Here is a 19103-nt window from a genome sequence, read left to right as displayed (position 1 = left end):
CCACTACCACCTCACCTACTCCACTAAACCTAACCCACTACACCACTACCACCTCCACTTCACCTACTCCTTACCTACTACACACTCACCCTCTTCTATATATAGGAATCATAAATCATTGTAATAGATATCAATATAGATCAATCAATAATACTACAATCTTAATATGGTATCAGAGCAGGTTTAGAACCTAATATTTTCGCTTTCCCGGCGGGCGGCAACCTCATCTTAGCTGCCCGCCGGACCTCACCCTAGTCTGCTAAAATTTTCTACACATACCTTGAAATTTCCTTTCTTCAACCTGCTAAGTGCACCACAGACAGCACACATAGACACATACAATTCTCTCTCTCCTGCCACTTTCTGGGACGATGACGAGAATAAAGAATGGACACTACTGGTTCTTAATAACAACGATAGTAGTGATATCAATGTGTTTATCATCGTCTTCGTTGGCTTTTCAATCAGACGAACTTTTGCTAGACGACGAAGAGTTCGGGCTCGAAGGGGCCGATCTCCTCCTGTTACTCGTTCACAGCCAACTAGCCCGGCCCGAACCAAATCATCGGCTCCGGACTCCAAAGTCCAGTTCCCGCTCGAGCACGCCTTTGGGGACTCCGACTTCTCCGCCGCCGGCACCGTCACCTCCACTCCTCCCGTCGTCCGCAAATGGCTCCGAACCACTCTCTGCCATCGCCGCCGCATCCTCCACCATCTCGTCGTCGGCCTCGGCGTTCAATGGCTCCCAGGCTACCGACCCAGTCCCGCAGCCACTCTCCAACTCTGCGTCGGACGCCGTTGCCTCATCTTCCAGCTCCTTCACTCCAAGACTCCACCCACCTTCGCCGAGATCTGCAGAGGAGGCCACACACCTCGCTTCACAATCCTCGGCTTCCACAGAACTCCCACAGAGGCATATATGTGATTCCTACACACACACCCTGTTTCTCTCATTGATGGTCTAACTTTTTATTTTTTTATTACTATTATTATTATATCACATAATCCATGCACTCCTGTTCCCCATTCCACTATTATTATTATTATTTTTTTTTATATTTGTTTTAATCCCTCTTTTGCAAAGCCACCGACAGTTTGCACACCTATCATCATTTTCTTTTATTTTATTTTACCCCCTCATCCTATTTTGATCATGATAATTATGTCTTCACTACCCCACTTTCTTTATTTTATATCTATATCTCTCTTTTTTATTCTACCCATATATTATTATTATTATTATTATTATTGTTATTTTCAAAACAAAAAAAAAAAAAAAAAAAAAAAACAAAAAAAAAAATCCTTCCAGTTGATTTTTCTGCATTACCACACCTACCATTCGCGTTTGCCAAACACACTTGCTTTATTCATTTCAGGGATCAACCCCGATCATACTTTTACACACACAAAAAAAAAAAAAACCAAAACAACCACATCCTAAGGCCGAATTTTTTCTTCTCTACTCTGCCGCCGGTCTTTTCTTCTTGCCTCCGTCCTGGGCGGCCCTTGCCGGTGTTGCCTCCGTGTTTCCCACTCCACTGGGCATGATCACTACTCCCTGCTCCTCCACTGCAGCATATGGCGGCCCTCCAAATCGGAACATCACGGTGGCCTTCCGCTTCAGCTCCTTATTTTCCGCCTTTAGCACACTTATCTCTGCTCGCACATCCTTATACATGCGTTGGAGCAGAGCCAATTGGGCGTTTAACTGCTGCACCTCATTTGTCCTGCTCTGCAGCCGGTGCGACAAGTTTGTGACCGCAGTCATGGTTTCCACACATGACTTCAAAGTATACTGATTGGCCTCAATATCAGTTTGCACCGCCATTTTTTGCTCCACCGACCGCATCGGAAAGTTCAACGGAGCAAACACAGAGGTGTTTGGTTGAGGTTCACTGGCCACGGCACCAGTTCTCTCTCTTGTTGACTCATTGATGTCTGGAAAGAGAGTGAGCAGACTACGGGACGAAGAGGCCATTTTCTGGGCAACCGAGTATTACAGAGTGTTTCAAGATTTGCAGCTCTTAGAGACACTCTCTCAGCAAAAGGAACTATCTCTCTCAGCAACACGAAGAGTTTTTTTCAGAGTTTTTTTAGCGGGTTTTCTGCCTCAGCCTTAGCCTCCGCTTCGATTTATAAAGACCTTGACGAAGAGGCAGACACGCGCATCATGAGCCGCTCGGCGCTCGCCGACAACTTGGCACGCCTTTTGATGGCACGTCTTTTTATGGATTGGGCACGCCTTTTGATGGCACGCCTTTTGATGGCACGCCTTTTGAAAGATTGGGCACACCTTTTGAGGGTGCGACTTTTTAAGGGTCCGACAAGACTCTGTAAACTGTCCCGACACTGATTCCGGTTAGCTCCTTCAGGGGTCCGACAAGACTCTGTAAACTGTCCCGACATTGATTCCGGTTAGCTCCTTTATGGGTCCGACAAGACTATAAACTGTCCCGACATTGATTCCGGTTAGTTTCTACAAGGGTCCAGCAAGACTCTGTAAACTGTCACCACATTGTCTACTACAACGGTCCGACATGACCCCATAAACTGTCTTCTACATCGGTCTGACACCGCCATCCAGTGTCCTCTACACCGTTATGACACCACCATACAGTGTCCTCTACAACGTTATGACACCCCCATACAGTGTCCTCTACAACGTTATGACACCCCCATACAGTGTCCTCTACAACGTTATGACACTACCATACAGTGTCCTCTACAACGTTATGACACCACCATACAGTGTCTTCACCATCGGTCTGACACCACCATACAGTGTCTCCTATCCTCTTTTATTTTTATGTATTTTCTTGTTTTGTTACTCTCTCCAAACTCAAGTTGGTTAGTTCCTATCCCCCTTGAGTTTGCGGGGGGCTGTTAAAATTCACCTACTCTCCACCTACTTCACCCACTTAAACCTACTCCACTAAACCTAACCCACTACACCACTACCACCTCACCTACTCCACTAAACCTAACCCACTACACCACTACCACCTCCACTTCACCTACTCCTTACCTACTACACACTCACCCTCTTCTATATATAGGAATCATAAATCATTGTAATAGATATCAATATAGATCAATCAATAATACTACAATCTTAATATACTTGTTACCCTTTAATTAAGAAAAGAAGTACTTTTCCTTTTATTCTTATTCATACCGATGTGTGAGGCCCTTCCCTTGTGGTTTCTACTTCTGGGTATTGATGGTTTGTTACATTTATTAATTGTTTTTCCTGTGTGACTTGGATTTACTTGCTTTGAACTAAGAGTGAAGTTTTTTCTTGTTTCCAAACTTTTCATAAAATGGTGACCAATCTTTTTAATGCTCAAATCAAAATTCTTCGTAGTGATAATGGGACTGAATATGTTGATGGAGTTTTTCGGGCATACCTAGAGGAGTATGGCATTCTTTATCAGACTAGTCGTATTGGTACTCCTCAACAGAATGGGATTGCCGAATGCAAGAATGGCCACCTTCTTGAAGTTGCTCGCTCTCTCTTGTTTACCATGAATGTTCCTAAGTCATTTTGGGGGTGATGCTGTTCTTACCGCTGTTTACCTTATCAACCGTATGCCTTCTAGTGTCCTTCAATTCCAGATTCCTCTTCAACTGCTTCCTGTCGCATATCCCACCTCTTCTCTTCCTCCTCGGGTGTTTGGGTGTGTCTGTTTTGTTCATTTGCAACCTCGTACTTGTGGGAAGCTCGATCCTAAGGCTGTGCGTTGTGTCTTTATTGGTTATTCTGCTACTCAGAAGGGTTACAAATGCTATGATCCTCACACTCGCAAAGTGTATGTAAGTATGGATGTCACTTTCCGTGAATCTGTGTCCTTCTTTCCTTCTCCTCCGCCATCTCCTCCGGGGGAGAGTAGTAGTGGTATGGATGAGATTGCGGATGAGGAGATGGCCTATCAACACGAGTTGTCTTTTTTCTTTCCTAGTTAGCGGACTATTATTTGTGGTGAGGGAGAGCCTAATAGTTCTCTTGATGTGGAGCCTGACATTAGTGGTCATTTGGACAGGGTTGATCTTAATACTTATTCTCGGCGTCCGAAAGAGCAAGCATCCCTTGTGCCACCAAACCCATCATCATCCCTCATACCAGTTCCAGGTAATGCATCTCAGTCTATCCCTCTACCTGTAGTTGAGAGTCCTGTTGTCAATGATTCGAGTCTTCCTATTGCTCTTAGAAAGGGGGTTAGGGCTTGTACTCAACACCCCATTTCTAAATTTGTGTCATATGATTCATTGTCTTCTACATATCGTGTTTTTGTTTCGTCTTTGTCTTTTGCATGTATTCCCCAGGGTTGAACAGAAGCTATCAATGATCCTAAGTGGAAAGTAGCTATGGTAGAAGAGATGCAAGCTTTAAGCAAGAATAACACTTGGGAGTTGGTTTCTCTTCCTAGTGGAAAAAAGCCTGTAGGGTGTAAGTGGGTGTTCACCATCAAGCAGAAAGCAGATGGAACAATTGAACGGTACAAAGCGCGATTAGTGGCCAAGGAATTTACTCAGACATATGGAATTGATTACCAAGAAACCTTTGCTCCTGTGGCAAAGATGAATTCCATTCGAGCTATTCTCTCATGTGTAGCTAATTTGGGATGGCCTTTACAGCAGTTAGACGTGAAGAATACATATCTCCATGGTGATTTGGAGGAGGAGGTATATATGGATATACCACCAGGATTCTCATCTCAGTCTACAGGTGGGAAAGTTTGTAGGTTGAAAAGGCATTATATGGTTTGAAACAGTCTCCTCGAGCTCGGTTTGACAGATTCCTAAAGGCTATGTTGAGGTTCGGGTATAAGCAAAGCAATGCAGATCACATAATGTTTGTCAACCGTCACGTAAATAAGGTAACTGTGCTTATAGTATATGTGGATGACATAGTTGTGACAGGTAATGATGAGGAAGAAGTGACACATCTTAAGATGCTATTGGCCAAGGAATTTGAGATCAAAGACCTTGGTTTGTTGCGGTACTTTCTTGGGATTGAAGTTGCTAGATTTGACAAAGGCATATTTCTTTCTCAGCGGAAGTATATTCTAGATCTTCTTAAGGAAACTGGCATGTTAGGCTGCCGACTTGCTGATTCACCAATTGAGGCTAATCACCATCTTTGTAGTGGTGTTGGTGATCTTGTGGAGAAGGAAAGGTACTAGCGACTTGTGGGAAGACTTATATATTTATTCCACACTCGTCCAGATATTGCCTATGCGGTTGGGATAGTGAGTCAATTTATGCATGAGCCTCGTGCCCTTCATTTGGATGCAGTGTATCGTATTTTGAGGTATCTTAAATCTACTCATGAAAAAGGGATTTTATTTTCCAATCATGGTCACTTGAGATTGGAGGCATTCACAGATGCTGATTGGGCTGGTTCTATAGATGACAGGCAATCTACCTCCGGTTACTGTGCCTTTGTGGGGGAAAATTTAGTCACATGGCGTAGTAAGAAACAAACAGTGGTGTCCAGATCTAGTGCAGAGGCAGAATACAGGGCTGTGGCGCATGATACATGTGAATTGATGTGGCTCCAGTCCTTGTTGAATGATATTGGGTTTGTTTGTAGTGAACCATTGACACTGTACTGTGACAATAAAGCTGTCATTAGTATTGCTCACAATCCTGTTCAGCATGATAGAACAAAGCATATTGAGATCGACAGACATTTTATCAAGGAGAAATTGAATAAGGGTTGCATATGTATGCCTTTTGTGAAGTCTGCAGATCAATTGACTGATGTCTTTACTAAGGGTCTTAGTAGTAAGGTTTTCCATCCTATTTGTTACAAGTTGGGTATGAGAGATATCTTTACACCAACTTGAGGGGGAGTGTTAAGTATTAGTGTATAAGGGTAGTTATGTCTTTTGTTCCTTTAGTCTTTTATTATAAGTATGTGTAACTCTAATATGTTTAGTGGTGTGAAATAATATACAGCAGCAACAACAATGCTCTCTCTTTTCTTCCTCTCTTTCTTTTCTTTTTTTTTATGCAAATCTAACAGTAGACAAGGGCCTTAGCGGTTCCTTTGGCTAGGGCATGGCCGAGCATTATTATTGGCAAAAGAGATTCACTGCTTTGGCAGAATCAGTGGGACAAAACACGGGATTTGTTGTTTGTCCAGAAAAGAAATAGGATTGACTTGCTTAGCATCCTAAGCAATGCCAACATAGTACTGCACTCTGATGTATCATATACAAAGCTTGATTTCGAAAATGCTCTTACTCAGTTCACTGGAGTGGGAAATAGCATTTACATTTCATGCTAAGCTCTTAACAACACGCATGTGCAATTGTTTGAGATTTACACTTGTCTCGACTACCTTGCAAACCCAAGTGATTCCTTGTCCAGTAAGTACCAAACAAAGGGGTTGTACCGGGAGCATTGTATTTCTCCCATAGTAGTAGCACTTTATGTGGGAATAATTAGTGTGCTTGATGAACCACAACAGTGTTTTATTAAAATAAATATTTGACATTGACTGTAGCTTTTTCTGCACTCAGACATCCTTTTCCAATATTTGCTCTTTTCGATTTTTTCTATGTTGGTTGGTTCAGAAACTTGGTTGAAACAGAACATGGAGTACTATATATAATTATCTGATCTCTGCATATCATCATGTGGCTGAGTTTGTTCTTGATTTGTTTCTTCTATGAAGAAGAAAGGAACTACAAAATCAATTGACAGATAAATATATATAAATTACAATTAACATAGCATGCTATGTTGGTTCATTCAATTTTTTCTTTGCTAGATTCATTAATTGTTTATTAACTTGAAATTGCAAAATTTTCTTGGTTTCAATAGATTGTGAAATTTCTGTTGTAGAAATGTCTACAACACCCCAAATGATAAAATGAATAGTGATGAAAATTCTCCAAAAGCTACAAAAGGGTTCAGAAAGCTTCTCTTGTTTGGTCGGAAAACCTAGACCGGAACATGCCAACAAATTGAACCTATGGATCCTAGTTGATTCTTACATGCCAAATGCTTATTTTTAAGCACCATTTCATGATTCCTCTGGTTAAGATTAGGAGTGAGAGGAAAGCCTACCCAATGAATTGGTTAATTGTCCAGCCAGTGCTTGCCCTGTGGCTGCTGAATGAAAAAGGCTAGATAGCTCCAACTCATAATAAGGCATTTTGTGTTGCTTCCATGGAATCATTTTGTAAGTTATCTCTGATTTCGAGAAAGTTGTGAGTTGTAATCCTTTTGTTGGTGTACCCTGTGAATTTGGATTGATTTACCTCATGAATCTGTTTGTATCATTTGTTACCTTTGTTCATGTTATGTTTATTTTGTATTGAAAACCCTGTAATGTTCCATTTTTTCGATACAGTTTTTTTCTTTGCAAATTATCAGACACTGTTGAAGAATTTCTCTTATATTATATTGGGATTGCATTGCATTTCAGTTGAGTTGCGGTAGCTCCGTGTTGTTATTTGTATTTTTTGAGCAAAGCGCAGGTCATTGTGTGGTTTGTTGCGTGGACATGGTTTGAACCAGTCATGCCAATAAACTCAAAGCCATATTTCAGCTGCTAATCCCGTTGTCTTTTGATCTTCTGTCCTCCTCTGCTACTGGTGTTTCTCGTCTCACTTTTCTCCTCCACTGCTGTCTGTCTTTTTTTCCTGTTTTTATTCTCCTTCACCTTTGTTATTGTTGCTACCCTCCCTTTTCTTCTCTCCTACTGTTGCTGTTGCTGACATCTATCCCCCCCCTCTACAATTGCTGGTTTCTTCCCTTTCCAGTCACTTATTCTCCCTTTGTTTGAATTCAAACTCTATTATTTGTAATTGTTGATTGTTACTTAATGATAGTTGAATTTAGTTTTGTTAATTGGTTGCTCTCAAAATATCTGAGCTTGGCTGTATTATTTTGTACTGCTGGTTTGTTATCTGTTTGAGATATTACACCTGCTGCGTTTGGGAGTTTGGGCTTAATTTACGAGGTTCTCTATTTGAATTATTGTAATTCATGTTTTGAAAACCTATGGCTGCATCACTATATTTCGGTGTAGTTATCTCATTAACATGTCAAGATGGACTTGCATTGTTTATAATTCCTTTGTTACTTGCAGGTTTTATGAAGGTGTTATTGATGGTTTTGATCCTGTAAAAAAGAAACATAAGGTTAGTTTGCTTGTATATACTAGGTTCCAATCTTGTGCATGATTACTATGTAGGTTTTACCTGCATGTGCTATGCTTTATATGCCAATGTTATTCATGTGGAGTTTATTGTTCCTAATTAGTTGTTCTTTCCGTTCTTGAACAGGTCTCATATACAGATGGTGATGAGGAGATATTAAATCTTAGAAATGAAAGAGGGGAGTTAATCAGTGGTGTCAGATGGGGTGGGTAATGGGCTGATTCATATTTGGTTCTTATACTTTTTCCCTATGTTCTGTATTAAGGATGATATATTTTGTTGGCACGAACAAGCAGCTGAATGCCAAAGTCCTGATCCTTCCTCTGACATGTATGTGTTGCTTTTTGTTGATTGTAAATTTTTTAGTTCAGAAGATGTCGCATTATTATTTGAACTTGAGATATTCCAAAGCCAAATAACTGAAATTTAATAGCTGGATGGATGTTAGTGAAGTCAGAAATCTGGATGCAACTTTTGCCATTTTCTTATTTTTCCACATATGCTATTTTCTGATGAAAAATAGCCTTTGTATTTCATGTCAATGCCAATTGCAAAATGATTAATCTGACTTTAAGATATTTTTTAGCGTCTTGTTTGAGCTTACTGATAATTCAGGTATAGATTATTAATCAGGTTCAGACGTGTACCTTTAGAGCCTGCTGGGTAACCTTTTGTTTTTTGGGTTTGTGCGGTTCACAACCAATTCTTATAACTAGTTCTTAACATAACAAATTCTGATATGAACCGGTTGATCATCATGCATATATCTACTTAAATTCAAGTCAATGTTTCCTAATCATAAAAGGACATTCAAATCAAAGGGGAAAAAAAGAAGCTGATTTTGAAGATCAAAGCAATATGTATTGTCTTCTCCTTTTTGAAACCCAGGATCTATCAATAATTGAGTTTTTGTAATACAAGATATATTTGAAGTTGATAGGGGTGGAGAGAGATGGCATGAAGATGGAAAATAAAATGATGAAGATTTATGTCTATTCATCGGCAATGCTTGGTAATGATATAGGGAAACTATAATTTGAGATTCTCATTTTTGTTCTTTAATGACATATGGACACCTTATCGGAGGCTTGGGACAAGAGCATTAGTGGAGACTAGTTTCGCTAAAAATGAGGAGAGAGGAGCATTTGGTAGGGATGTGATCGAGAAGAGATTGTAAGTCCTCAATTTATGACCTCCAGTTGATAGTGAGTGGTTTTCATCGCCAAGGACTTGAAAACTGAGTGATTGAAAACGTCATTTGCTTGCAGGCAGGTGGTTGCTGCCTTGTTATTCAGCAATTTTTCAGTTTGCTGCCACAATGGGTAGCGATTTTTTAGTTTACTGAGAGGTGTTGTTGATAAGCATTGAAGGAAGTTTTTTTTTTTTTTTGGGGGGTGGGGGGTGGGGGAAGGGGAATTGGATCTTAATGTGAATCCTAACTTTGGGTTGGGACATGTGTTGCATGTTTTTAATCGCAACTAATTTATTTTTTGATTATGTATTATCATGATTTACATCGATATTGGTTGGGGCTAAGTTGTGCATTGGGAGTTATTTTGGCGCTTGACAGTGGGTATTAAGTTTGTATTTGATCACGAATTGGCTATTATATTTTGCTCTATTTTCATACTTCATCAATACCATAAATGCAATTAGTTCATTGTTGGGTCTTTCAAATTATGTTGATAATAACCAAAGACGGAAAGTTTAGGTTCTAATTTTTTTTCAATGATTGCTTGCCACCATGTCGTCCCCCAAGAACTTAAGTAATTATATGAATTTCATAATGGGTTAGGTAGGTAACATGCCTTCATTGCTCTTAAAATTTTAGAATATACCTTCATTTTTCACTAACCGAAACCCTATCTTTATTAGTAATTTAGAAGAAATAAACCTGGAAAGGAATTTTTTTGGCTAAATTGAACTTTAAATATATTGTTATTATTTTTGCATTTACTACATTGTTTACTGAAAGAAAAATAGGAAATCTAAAAAAATGCTCATTTGGCGGGGACTCACTGTCAGTGTAGTATAGTTCCAAGAAAGACAATTGGCAACAGGTGAATTTTAATGTAAAAGCGCCAATAAGTGACAAACATGGATAAAATTGGAATATATTTGTTCTAAGTGGTTGGTGACAACCATGATTTTATCATCAACATGCTTGTAGGTGCAATGTTGCTTGATTGTGAGATCATTTATTCTAGAAGGGGAGATGGTTCTAGGATTGTCTGCTGTAATTTTGCTTCATGTGTTTTTTGAGAATTTAGTTGGGTATTTGTGTTATGGTTTATTCTATTCTATTGTATTGTATACAAATAAAATACAAGGAAATTAATGTAAAAGCGCCAGATTGCATTTGTTCGATTGATTTGTAGAGTGTAAATTCATGTGCTCATAAATGGTTTAAACTTTTATAATGCTTGCTTGGGTACGTATGACTTGTGAATTTCAAGTTTGTAAAATCCAGATGTGGAGACAACTTCTCCAAATGCCCTTAGGTCATGTTTGTTTGGGCGGACTGGATTAGCATTCTCATGACTAATAGTCCTAGGACTACGAATCCGTTGGATTATGTATCCTGTCTTAGCTAATACTCAAGTTTAAAATAATTAGTCCGTACTTCAATTGTTTAACCAAATATCGGATTAATAATTTTATTGGACTATTAGTCCAATCCCAAACTCATGTCCACCCAAACAAACATGGCCTTAGTGTATTAAGGAAGAAGACATGCAACCAACTTTGTACCACTGGAGAAACTATGTTAAATGTTAAGGTGAATTAAACTCACCTCCCCTGAGGTTTAGGTAAAATACAACTAATCCCATACTTTTGATACAATTACATTGACCTCCCTTAAGGGGCTAATTGTATTTTTCCCAAACTTCAAGTGAGGTGAGTGTAATTTACCCTCAATGTTATGGAGAACCTAGCTAATGTTATAGTCCGGCAACTTTTTTGGAACAAAATTTTGAAGGTTATTTTCTGCTGGCAAAAAAGGAAAAATATTCAATCTGTGTGAGTGTCACATAAATATAGTGAAGTCACATCTGGCATGATAAATCAATGGGCATTAATTGAAAATATTTTTTTCCTTTTGATATTAATTTGGCTGATGTTATTGGCTGGAGCATAATCGAAATCGATCGATTTTTTGGGGGGGTGGATGAACCTGTGGCTCATATGAAGAATAGGCTTTTGATGATTTTGTATAGTTGGGTTTCGGAAAGTGTCTAGGGATTTGTTTTCGTTTGTGGACTTTATAGATACTCTTCATGTTTAGGGTGGATTTTTTGTGTTGATTCTTTTCCTCTGCATTTGTTAGCATCATCTTGATGCTTTTCGATTGATAATATTGTATTTTATTTATCCCCAAAAAAATGGTTGGCTGATGTTATGTGTAGTTTGTTTTACGCTGTAATATATTGTTGAGAAATCTTCTTCTAGTTAGATTGGGGGAAGAATTTATGTCTCAAGCTATTGTTCTTTCTCCTATTTACATTCCGTGAAATTTTCGTCTCTATGAGAAGAATCTGTATGAGCTTTGGAGGTTTACAATTTTTTGCCTACGTAGTGATCTGGTGCGTAAATTTGTATGTTTTCTTTCTGTTTATGGGTTAGGGAACCAGTAGATGGACATTTTCATTTTGGTTTTCCTTTTGCATTGTAAGACAAAAGTATTAAGATTTCATTTGCATATTGTTACTTCTTTGTACCTTAAGGCTTAACACTTTATATTTTTCACCTTTTTCATGAAATTTATGTTTTCAGTGTTCTTGGGTTACTGAATATAACAAGTTTATGTGATGTAATCTCTTGAGATATGATTGAAATGGACCCTAGTTATGAAAATGACACAGAATAGATTGATGTAGCTGAACAAAAACTACTTAGTTAAGGGTTTGCTGTGCAGTTGCTATAGTTTTAGAAATGTTGACTAGTTTTCACGTTGCTCATTAATTTTATAAAATAGTTGGTAACTTTGTTTTAAAACAGGATAAAATAGGTAAGTTGCATGTAATACTCACTTTTGTCCTAGAATATTAGGTGGTTGTAATTTGGTTGTCGATAGTTTTGTTTTGCTTCTAGAAGCTCCATGTCCTCTCATGTCGCAGGACTGGAAATAAGGAAGGTGAAATTTTTTGAAGCAAACCTATCTAGTTAGTCTGCTTTTTTATTTTATTTTTAAGTATTCCTTTCTAGATATGGTGTTGGTGGTTAGCATGGGAAGAATATTTGTAGAGATGGTAGTATAATTGTTTGGATGAAACCTGTTCTGGTTAGTGTACTCTATGACGTAGCTTTGTGAAACACAAATTTCTGGTACTGGTACTGGTGCTGGTGCTGCTGACTCTGGTGTAGGACAGTATCTACAAAAGCTTTTAGATTGGCCAGATATGTGATACCACAAATTTCTATTGGTGGTGATAACTGTGGCATATGATTTCATTTTCTTTTATTTATTAGATGCATTTGATTTGTTTTGTTTACATTGGGCAAGAGAGGCATATTCGCATTTCAGACTTTGTTGAGTTTGGAACGCCTGCAATGCAATGAAGATAGTTTGGTCCTTTTCTTTCATGCTATTTATGTTTCATTCGAATTTTTACCTGCTTTCATTTCTTGAAGTGGTTTGGTGAGAGTTTTGACTTTCCTGAATGCATTGTTGTCGTTGCATCATATATAAAATTTTTATGCTTATTATTGGATAAAATTTTAATACTTGTCTTGAAGTTTTTTCGTAGTTCTGGTGATTTGTTTCTTTCTTATCTTTTTCTCACTTCTCTGTTTTAACTTTTTGGACAAACTTCACTTTACCTTCCTATGGTTTAGGCCATGTGCGGATTATCCCTTGACTTTCGAATATCACCACATAACCTCCCTGTGGTTGATGGACTAATGTGCACCGTTAGCTTTTCTGTGTATTCTAACCGGCTGTGCAGTGCACGCGAGCGTGGTGCAAGTGGGCATGAACTGATGATGTTCCCTCACAATGAAAAGACCAAAATGCCCCTAGGGTTAAACATAAAACCTTACCCAAGAATATGCTTTGTATGTTGAGTTGCAGGCTAGACTACCCAGCAAAAATGTCATCTTCAAGCATTGGAGGTGGAGAAGGACAAATGTTGAGGTTCATAAGCAAGAAATGTCGTTGTGGAAGAAAAATAGCCATTAGAATCGTGGAGTCCGAGAAGCCTTCAAAAGGTAGGTTGTACTATGTTTGTGAAAATGCGGGTTTGGGTAGTTGTGATTTCTGGTCTTGGTGCAACCCAGTTGGATATGCTACCATTTATGGAAGAGATGAGATTGATGATGAGAAGCCAAGAGTTGAGGAAGGTGTGCAGTTTAATGCAAGACTGATGAAGCTGGAGATGAAGATGGAGGCACTGACCATGATTATGAAGACATCTATGGTGGTTTTGCTTGTGTGCTTCATTTTCACCATGTTAATGTTCAGTATGAAATGAATTTGTAAGAATTTGTAAGGTGCTTTATGTACTTGATGTATGTTTGAAAGCAATGAAATTATGTTTATGAAATTTGTGAGTTTTGTATGTTTTTTACTGCAACATGGAAATGCATTGAAAATTATACCAACACAAACCCTGCTGAGTTTAATTGGAAAAAAAAATCAACAAATTCTTAATTTTTTTTTACTGCATTCCAATGCAAAATATACAACCAACATTTCCAACACAAACAAACTGACTTTATACTTGAAGCAATGGTAACCCTACTGAGTTGATTTGCAAGACAATAGGCCTAAATACCAATCCATTTTCAGAAGTAATGGAACAAAAACCATAACTCTAAATACAAAAACTGAGATTGACAATGGAACAAAAATGACCAAAAAAATTGAGATCGACAATGCTATTCAATACCAATCCATTTACAAAAGTATGCTGCATTTGAAAACCATTCTCAAAAACCATAACTCTAAATACAAAAATCGTAACTCTAAATGTGTGTCTATCTTTCCTTAGCTTAAATACAAACACAACACATCCCACGGTATTGTTTCATTACAAAAACATAAATAATAATAGGTAATTCTATAGTCTACTTTGACCCAGTTGCCAGTTTTTTATCCAGTCTCCTTGCTTTGTGCAGAAGTTATTGAAATAGCATGCCCTTTGACATTAGCATTCACTCTAGTTCTTTCAACATTGACTGCAGATGTAGATGCATTAATTGGTCCTCTACTCCTCCCACCAACTGTGATTTTAGGTCCTTTGCCAAGACCACTTGATGCCTTTCCACCATGGGTTAGTAGTTTTTTGGGCTGCAATAACATTTTCCATTAATAGACTGAAAAGTTACAAAACAAAAAAGTTGGTTATATAAACAAGTGAGTTACCTGAGTGGATGACCTAATACTCCTCATCTTCAGTCCAATAGAAGCAGTACTCATTGGTGGCTAAGATGCTGCTTGGCCTCCTCTTCTAGTTTGGCTGTTACTGGACATCTGAGGCCAAAAAATTTCCAGTCAGGAACAAATTGGGCAAACTACTGTTAGTTTTTTACTTGAAGTTACAAGTCAACATTAAAAGTTGGTTACCTCATTTGATGGGATGTTTATTGTTGGAGTAGGAGTAGGAGTTAATGCAGCTTGAAATGATTGCCCACTAGTACATCTCTGCTGTAACAAACAAATAACAACATGTGTATAATAAATGAATGCATAAGTATATACTAACCTTCACCATTTTGGACTCAGGATGCAGCTTGTTCGTGCATGACTTCTGATTGTGCCCCTTCTGCAAACACTTAGCACATGTCACATTGATGTTCTTCCTTGATGCCTTGTGTGTATTTCTTGCCTCATTTGCTTGTCTGTTTCTTAACTTCTTTGGTCTGCCTGCTAATTTCTTTGCTTCTGGTGGATTCAATTTCTGGCCACCTTCCTCATACTCATGCATATCTGGAACTGGGTGTATCATGAATATAAGTATCCATGTACCTAGACTTGCTGTAATACTCATGCACATAGGCTTCTAACTGCTCATGACTGATTTGAATGGCGCTGATGGCATGACTACAAGGCAAACTAGACAAATCTCATCTCTTGCATGTCCTAGTACTTAGGTCCACTATGTACCTCCTCTGAAAATGATCAACTTCAAATTCCAATTGTCCACACCAAGTTGCAAAGCAGTTCCTTGATTTTACCTTCAACTTCTCAAGTTTGTCATGAATATTGGAACAAATCTCACTGCTATATTTTGCCATTTCAGCCTTTTTAACTTGAATCCTTTGTATCAATTTCCTTTTGATCCATTCAAACATGGAGATTATTGGTAGCTCTCTAGCTTCTAGGATGTAAGAATTGAATGACCCACTTAAATTGTTGACAAGGATGTCACGCTTGCTCTTTGGAGAAAAATGTGACCTTGCCCACAAAGCAGGGTCAGTCTCTCTTAACCACTCCACAGCTGTCTTCCTATTTCCAGTCTTAGGATCAGCTTCTTCAATCTTCTTTATCCAATAATTGAATTCATGCACATTTCCAGTTGATGCAGCTTTCCGGAACAGGTCTTTCAACACATAACCATTGTATTTTGTCTTGAAGTTACTATACACATGTCTCAGGCAGTATCTATGATTTGCAGTAGGGTATAACTCTGTAAATGTTTCCACCAACCCCTGTCTATCTGATATAAATGTCCACCCCATCTCCTCAACACTCCCAATATCACTCATCAATTCCTCAAGAAACCAAAACCAAAACCAAGAGGCTTTACATTCTATCTCAACCAAAGCCACTGCAATAGGATACATGTTGTCATTTCCATCTCTCCCAATAACACTGAGTAGCTGCCCTCCAAAAATCCCTTTCAAATGACAACCATCTAGTCCTATTATTGGTTTACACCCTGCTAGAAATCCATATTTTTGTGCACCAAGCCTGAAATACATTCTTTCAAATGTAGGCTCTATCTTTTCAGGATTAGTTGTTATTGAAATGTGTGAGGTTGGATTTTTCCTAATAACCGTAGTTGCATAATCCCTAATCCTGTGATATTGCTCTGCCAAATCCCCTGCAATTATCTCCCTTGCCTTTCTCTATGCCCTATATATTTGAAACCTACTTGCATCTACTATTATCCATCTTCTAATTTTTTTCTTGAAAGAGGCAATGTTAATGGAGGGGTCATCTCTCACCTCATCTACAAACTTCTTCCTCAAATACTTAGAGTTGGCTTGTTTGTTACTATAATGCCTCCCACATGTGTGTTTCCCTTCTAGAGTTTTGATCTGAAAGGTTATAGTTCTCCCAAATGGAGAGACATGTATCCTCCAACTACACCCATGCCTACAAACAGCAGTGATCCTAGCACTCTTATTTCTGATGTACCTTGTATCATAACCATGCACCACATTAAACTCCCTCAAATACTCTCAAAAAACTTGGGGACTGGGAAATTTCATTCCAACTACAAGTTTGGGATCCTTCATCATCCCTTCTTTGTATTCTGGGTATCCAGCATCATCTCCCTCATCTGATGATCCTTTCAGGCTAATCAATTCTTCATCATCATCATCATCATCATCAACATCTGAATACCAACCAACATCATCTGGTATATTGACTTTAGGTGGTGGTGGTCCTTTAGTTTTTCTGTGTGAGGTTTCATAAAAAATATCATCATTTGGACCCCCCAGGTCTTCATACATCCAACTTTGGTCATCATTTTCCTTTGCACTATCCTCAGAAGTTTCAGTATCACTATATTCTTCACTAACTATATAGTCCAAGTCCTGAGAATCATTACTATCAGTTCTCTCTTCATCAGCCAAAAATTCAGTTTCACTCTATGCACTGTTACTCTCATCAGCCTTATTACCTTCTGTAGACTCAGTGTCAGTAGTATGCTGCAACCTGTAGCACTTGGGTACTTTTAAAACTTTTGGGAAGTGTATTTGAATCATATATCATGTTTTGGGAATCTTTGGTGTTGTTGTACCTTGGTTTTCGATGAGTGAAAATTTATTTAAACATGTTGGGATTGCTCGTTCACGCTTGTTCGCGTTGAAAAGTTATATGGAAACTTGAAAATCATGTTCTGGGGTCGACACCGGTCTTGGTGGTGTCGACACCTTCTTTTTTGTTTGCCATAAGGGTCGACACCAAAGCTGGGAAGGGTCGACCCTTGTCCTGAATTTGTTCACTGCATTTTGGTGTCGACACCAGCCTTGGTGGTGTCGACACCTTCTATTCTTGGTTGGCCGCAAGGGTCGACACCAATCTGTGGAAGGGTCGACCCTTGTTCTGAAATTGCCCACTGCATCATGGTGTCGACACCAGCCTAGGGAAGGGTCGACACCTGCAGTGCAGTCTCACTTAGTGTTCCAGATTTCTTCTTAGGTGTCGACACCTGTGTTGTGAAGGGTCGACACCTGTGACTTTTTTCCAGATTTTTCTCACGGTTTGGACCTACCTTTTTGGGGATATTTTGACTAAATATTTTGAGTTGACTTTGGGGCTTATATTTATTTTTGACCTAGTACTATATAAAGGTTCTCACTTGACCATTTCTCTCACTTTTTCTTCCCTTTCCTCTCTTCAAACCGTGAAACACCTTCTCTCTCTCTCAAAAGGTACTTTTTACTCAAAGATCCTTAGATCTACTTGTTTGAAGACCTCTACTCACCTTGTTCCTTTGAGATAAAGTGTAGAGTTTGTCGAGGGCTTCATTGTGATCGGAGCAAAGCTTGGTTTCTCTTCCGTCGACTTTTGGGTTTTTCTTCCTTCTCCATTTGAGCTTCTACGTTTGAGGTAGGGATTTCCTTGTTCTTTTTCAATACTTCGTCTATAGATAGACATGTGGTAGTTTTGTATTGCATGAAAATCATATCCATGAGAAGGAACCTAGGGTTGGTTGTTTGAAAATAGTTATTTTATTATTGATGGTTGTTTTGGGCTAATTGGAGTGTAAATTAGCTTGTTGTAGTTGAAAGAAGAAAAAGTCCTAAATTATATTTTGATTTGGTAAATTAAAATGGAGGGTAGTTAACCCATGTTGTAAATCTCTATTGTTAATGTGAGTTGGGTGAAGGTGTTAGTGCCTAAGGGGTTAACTTTGGCTTTGGAATGGTTTTGAAATGAATGTAGTGGACTAATGTGAGTTATGGCTTTATTATCAACGGAATTGGTTTTGTAAAACAAAAGGAATGGAATTGGTGTTGTGGAAACAAAAGGGATGGAGTTGGTTTTGTGAAAACAAAAGGAAATGGAATTTGTTTTGTGAAATGAGAAAAGTATCTTTGATATAAGTATGAAAATTGGATTGTTGTTTCTTGAGTGTTAAATACACACATGTGGGGGTTATATCTTTAACTACCTTGTTAGTGTTGTTGTTGAGTTTGTGGCCTCATAATAATTGAGTCTTTAATAGATGTACTAAATACTTCCATCTAGAGGTTTTGTCCTTGGTCATCGGTGGAGGATGACATGGTTGTGTTGGATTGTCGTGGATGCATTACACCACTGTTGATTGAGCATTGTATGTGATGAAATGCTGAGATACATTATATATGTATACCTGCTCGGGGGAAATTAATTATGTGTTCATATACTTTAACACATTGCTTGTATCTTGATGGTTTATGTATATGTGTTATGCATGTTGGTTATGCCCTGCTGTATTTTGGTTGGTGGTGTTATACCTTGCGCTCAAAATCAGAGGTACCGTGACCTTCCAGCTAGTGCCTGGAGAACTGACTACGCTGAGAATCGAAGGCACCATACCCTTCCAGCTAGCGCCTGGTAAACTGGCAGGTCGTTGTGAGAGGTGTGTCTTTGGTTTACTACGCACATAGCTGGTAGAGCAAAGTTTTGTTGTTGTTGTTCCATTGTATCCGAGGATATTATGGATTTGGTTGATTACAATTTGGAGGGCCGAGTTGCCTCATTAGTTGATT

General features: G+C 38.7%; 1 protein-coding gene and 1 long non-coding RNA gene across 2 annotated transcripts; one reads left to right on the top strand and one right to left on the bottom strand.

Moving 5' to 3' along the window:
- Positions 1–7054: 7054 nt before the first annotated feature.
- Positions 7055–8654, top strand: LOC145805931 (uncharacterized). The gene is made up of 3 exons (XR_014348242.1): positions 7055–7192; positions 8105–8156; positions 8301–8654. It is a non-coding gene; the product is annotated as an uncharacterized LOC145805931 (long non-coding RNA).
- A 6585-nt stretch (positions 8655–15239) lies between these two features.
- On the bottom strand, positions 15240–16097 carry LOC145805199 (uncharacterized). Its single transcript, XM_082900259.1, has one exon. It carries the CDS (start codon positions 16095–16097, stop codon positions 15240–15242), a length of 858 nt encoding a protein of 285 aa, XP_082756385.1.
- Positions 16098–19103: the final 3006 nt, after the last annotated feature.

The sequence above is a fragment of the Camellia sinensis genome, chromosome 13 (assembly GCF_055761805.1).
Source record: "Camellia sinensis isolate YWXY chromosome 13, ASM5576180v1, whole genome shotgun sequence".
NCBI classification, from domain to species: domain Eukaryota; kingdom Viridiplantae; phylum Streptophyta; class Magnoliopsida; order Ericales; family Theaceae; genus Camellia; species Camellia sinensis.
The sequence above is the reverse complement of the archived record's forward strand: the minus strand, read 5'-3'. Positions and strand labels throughout refer to the sequence as shown.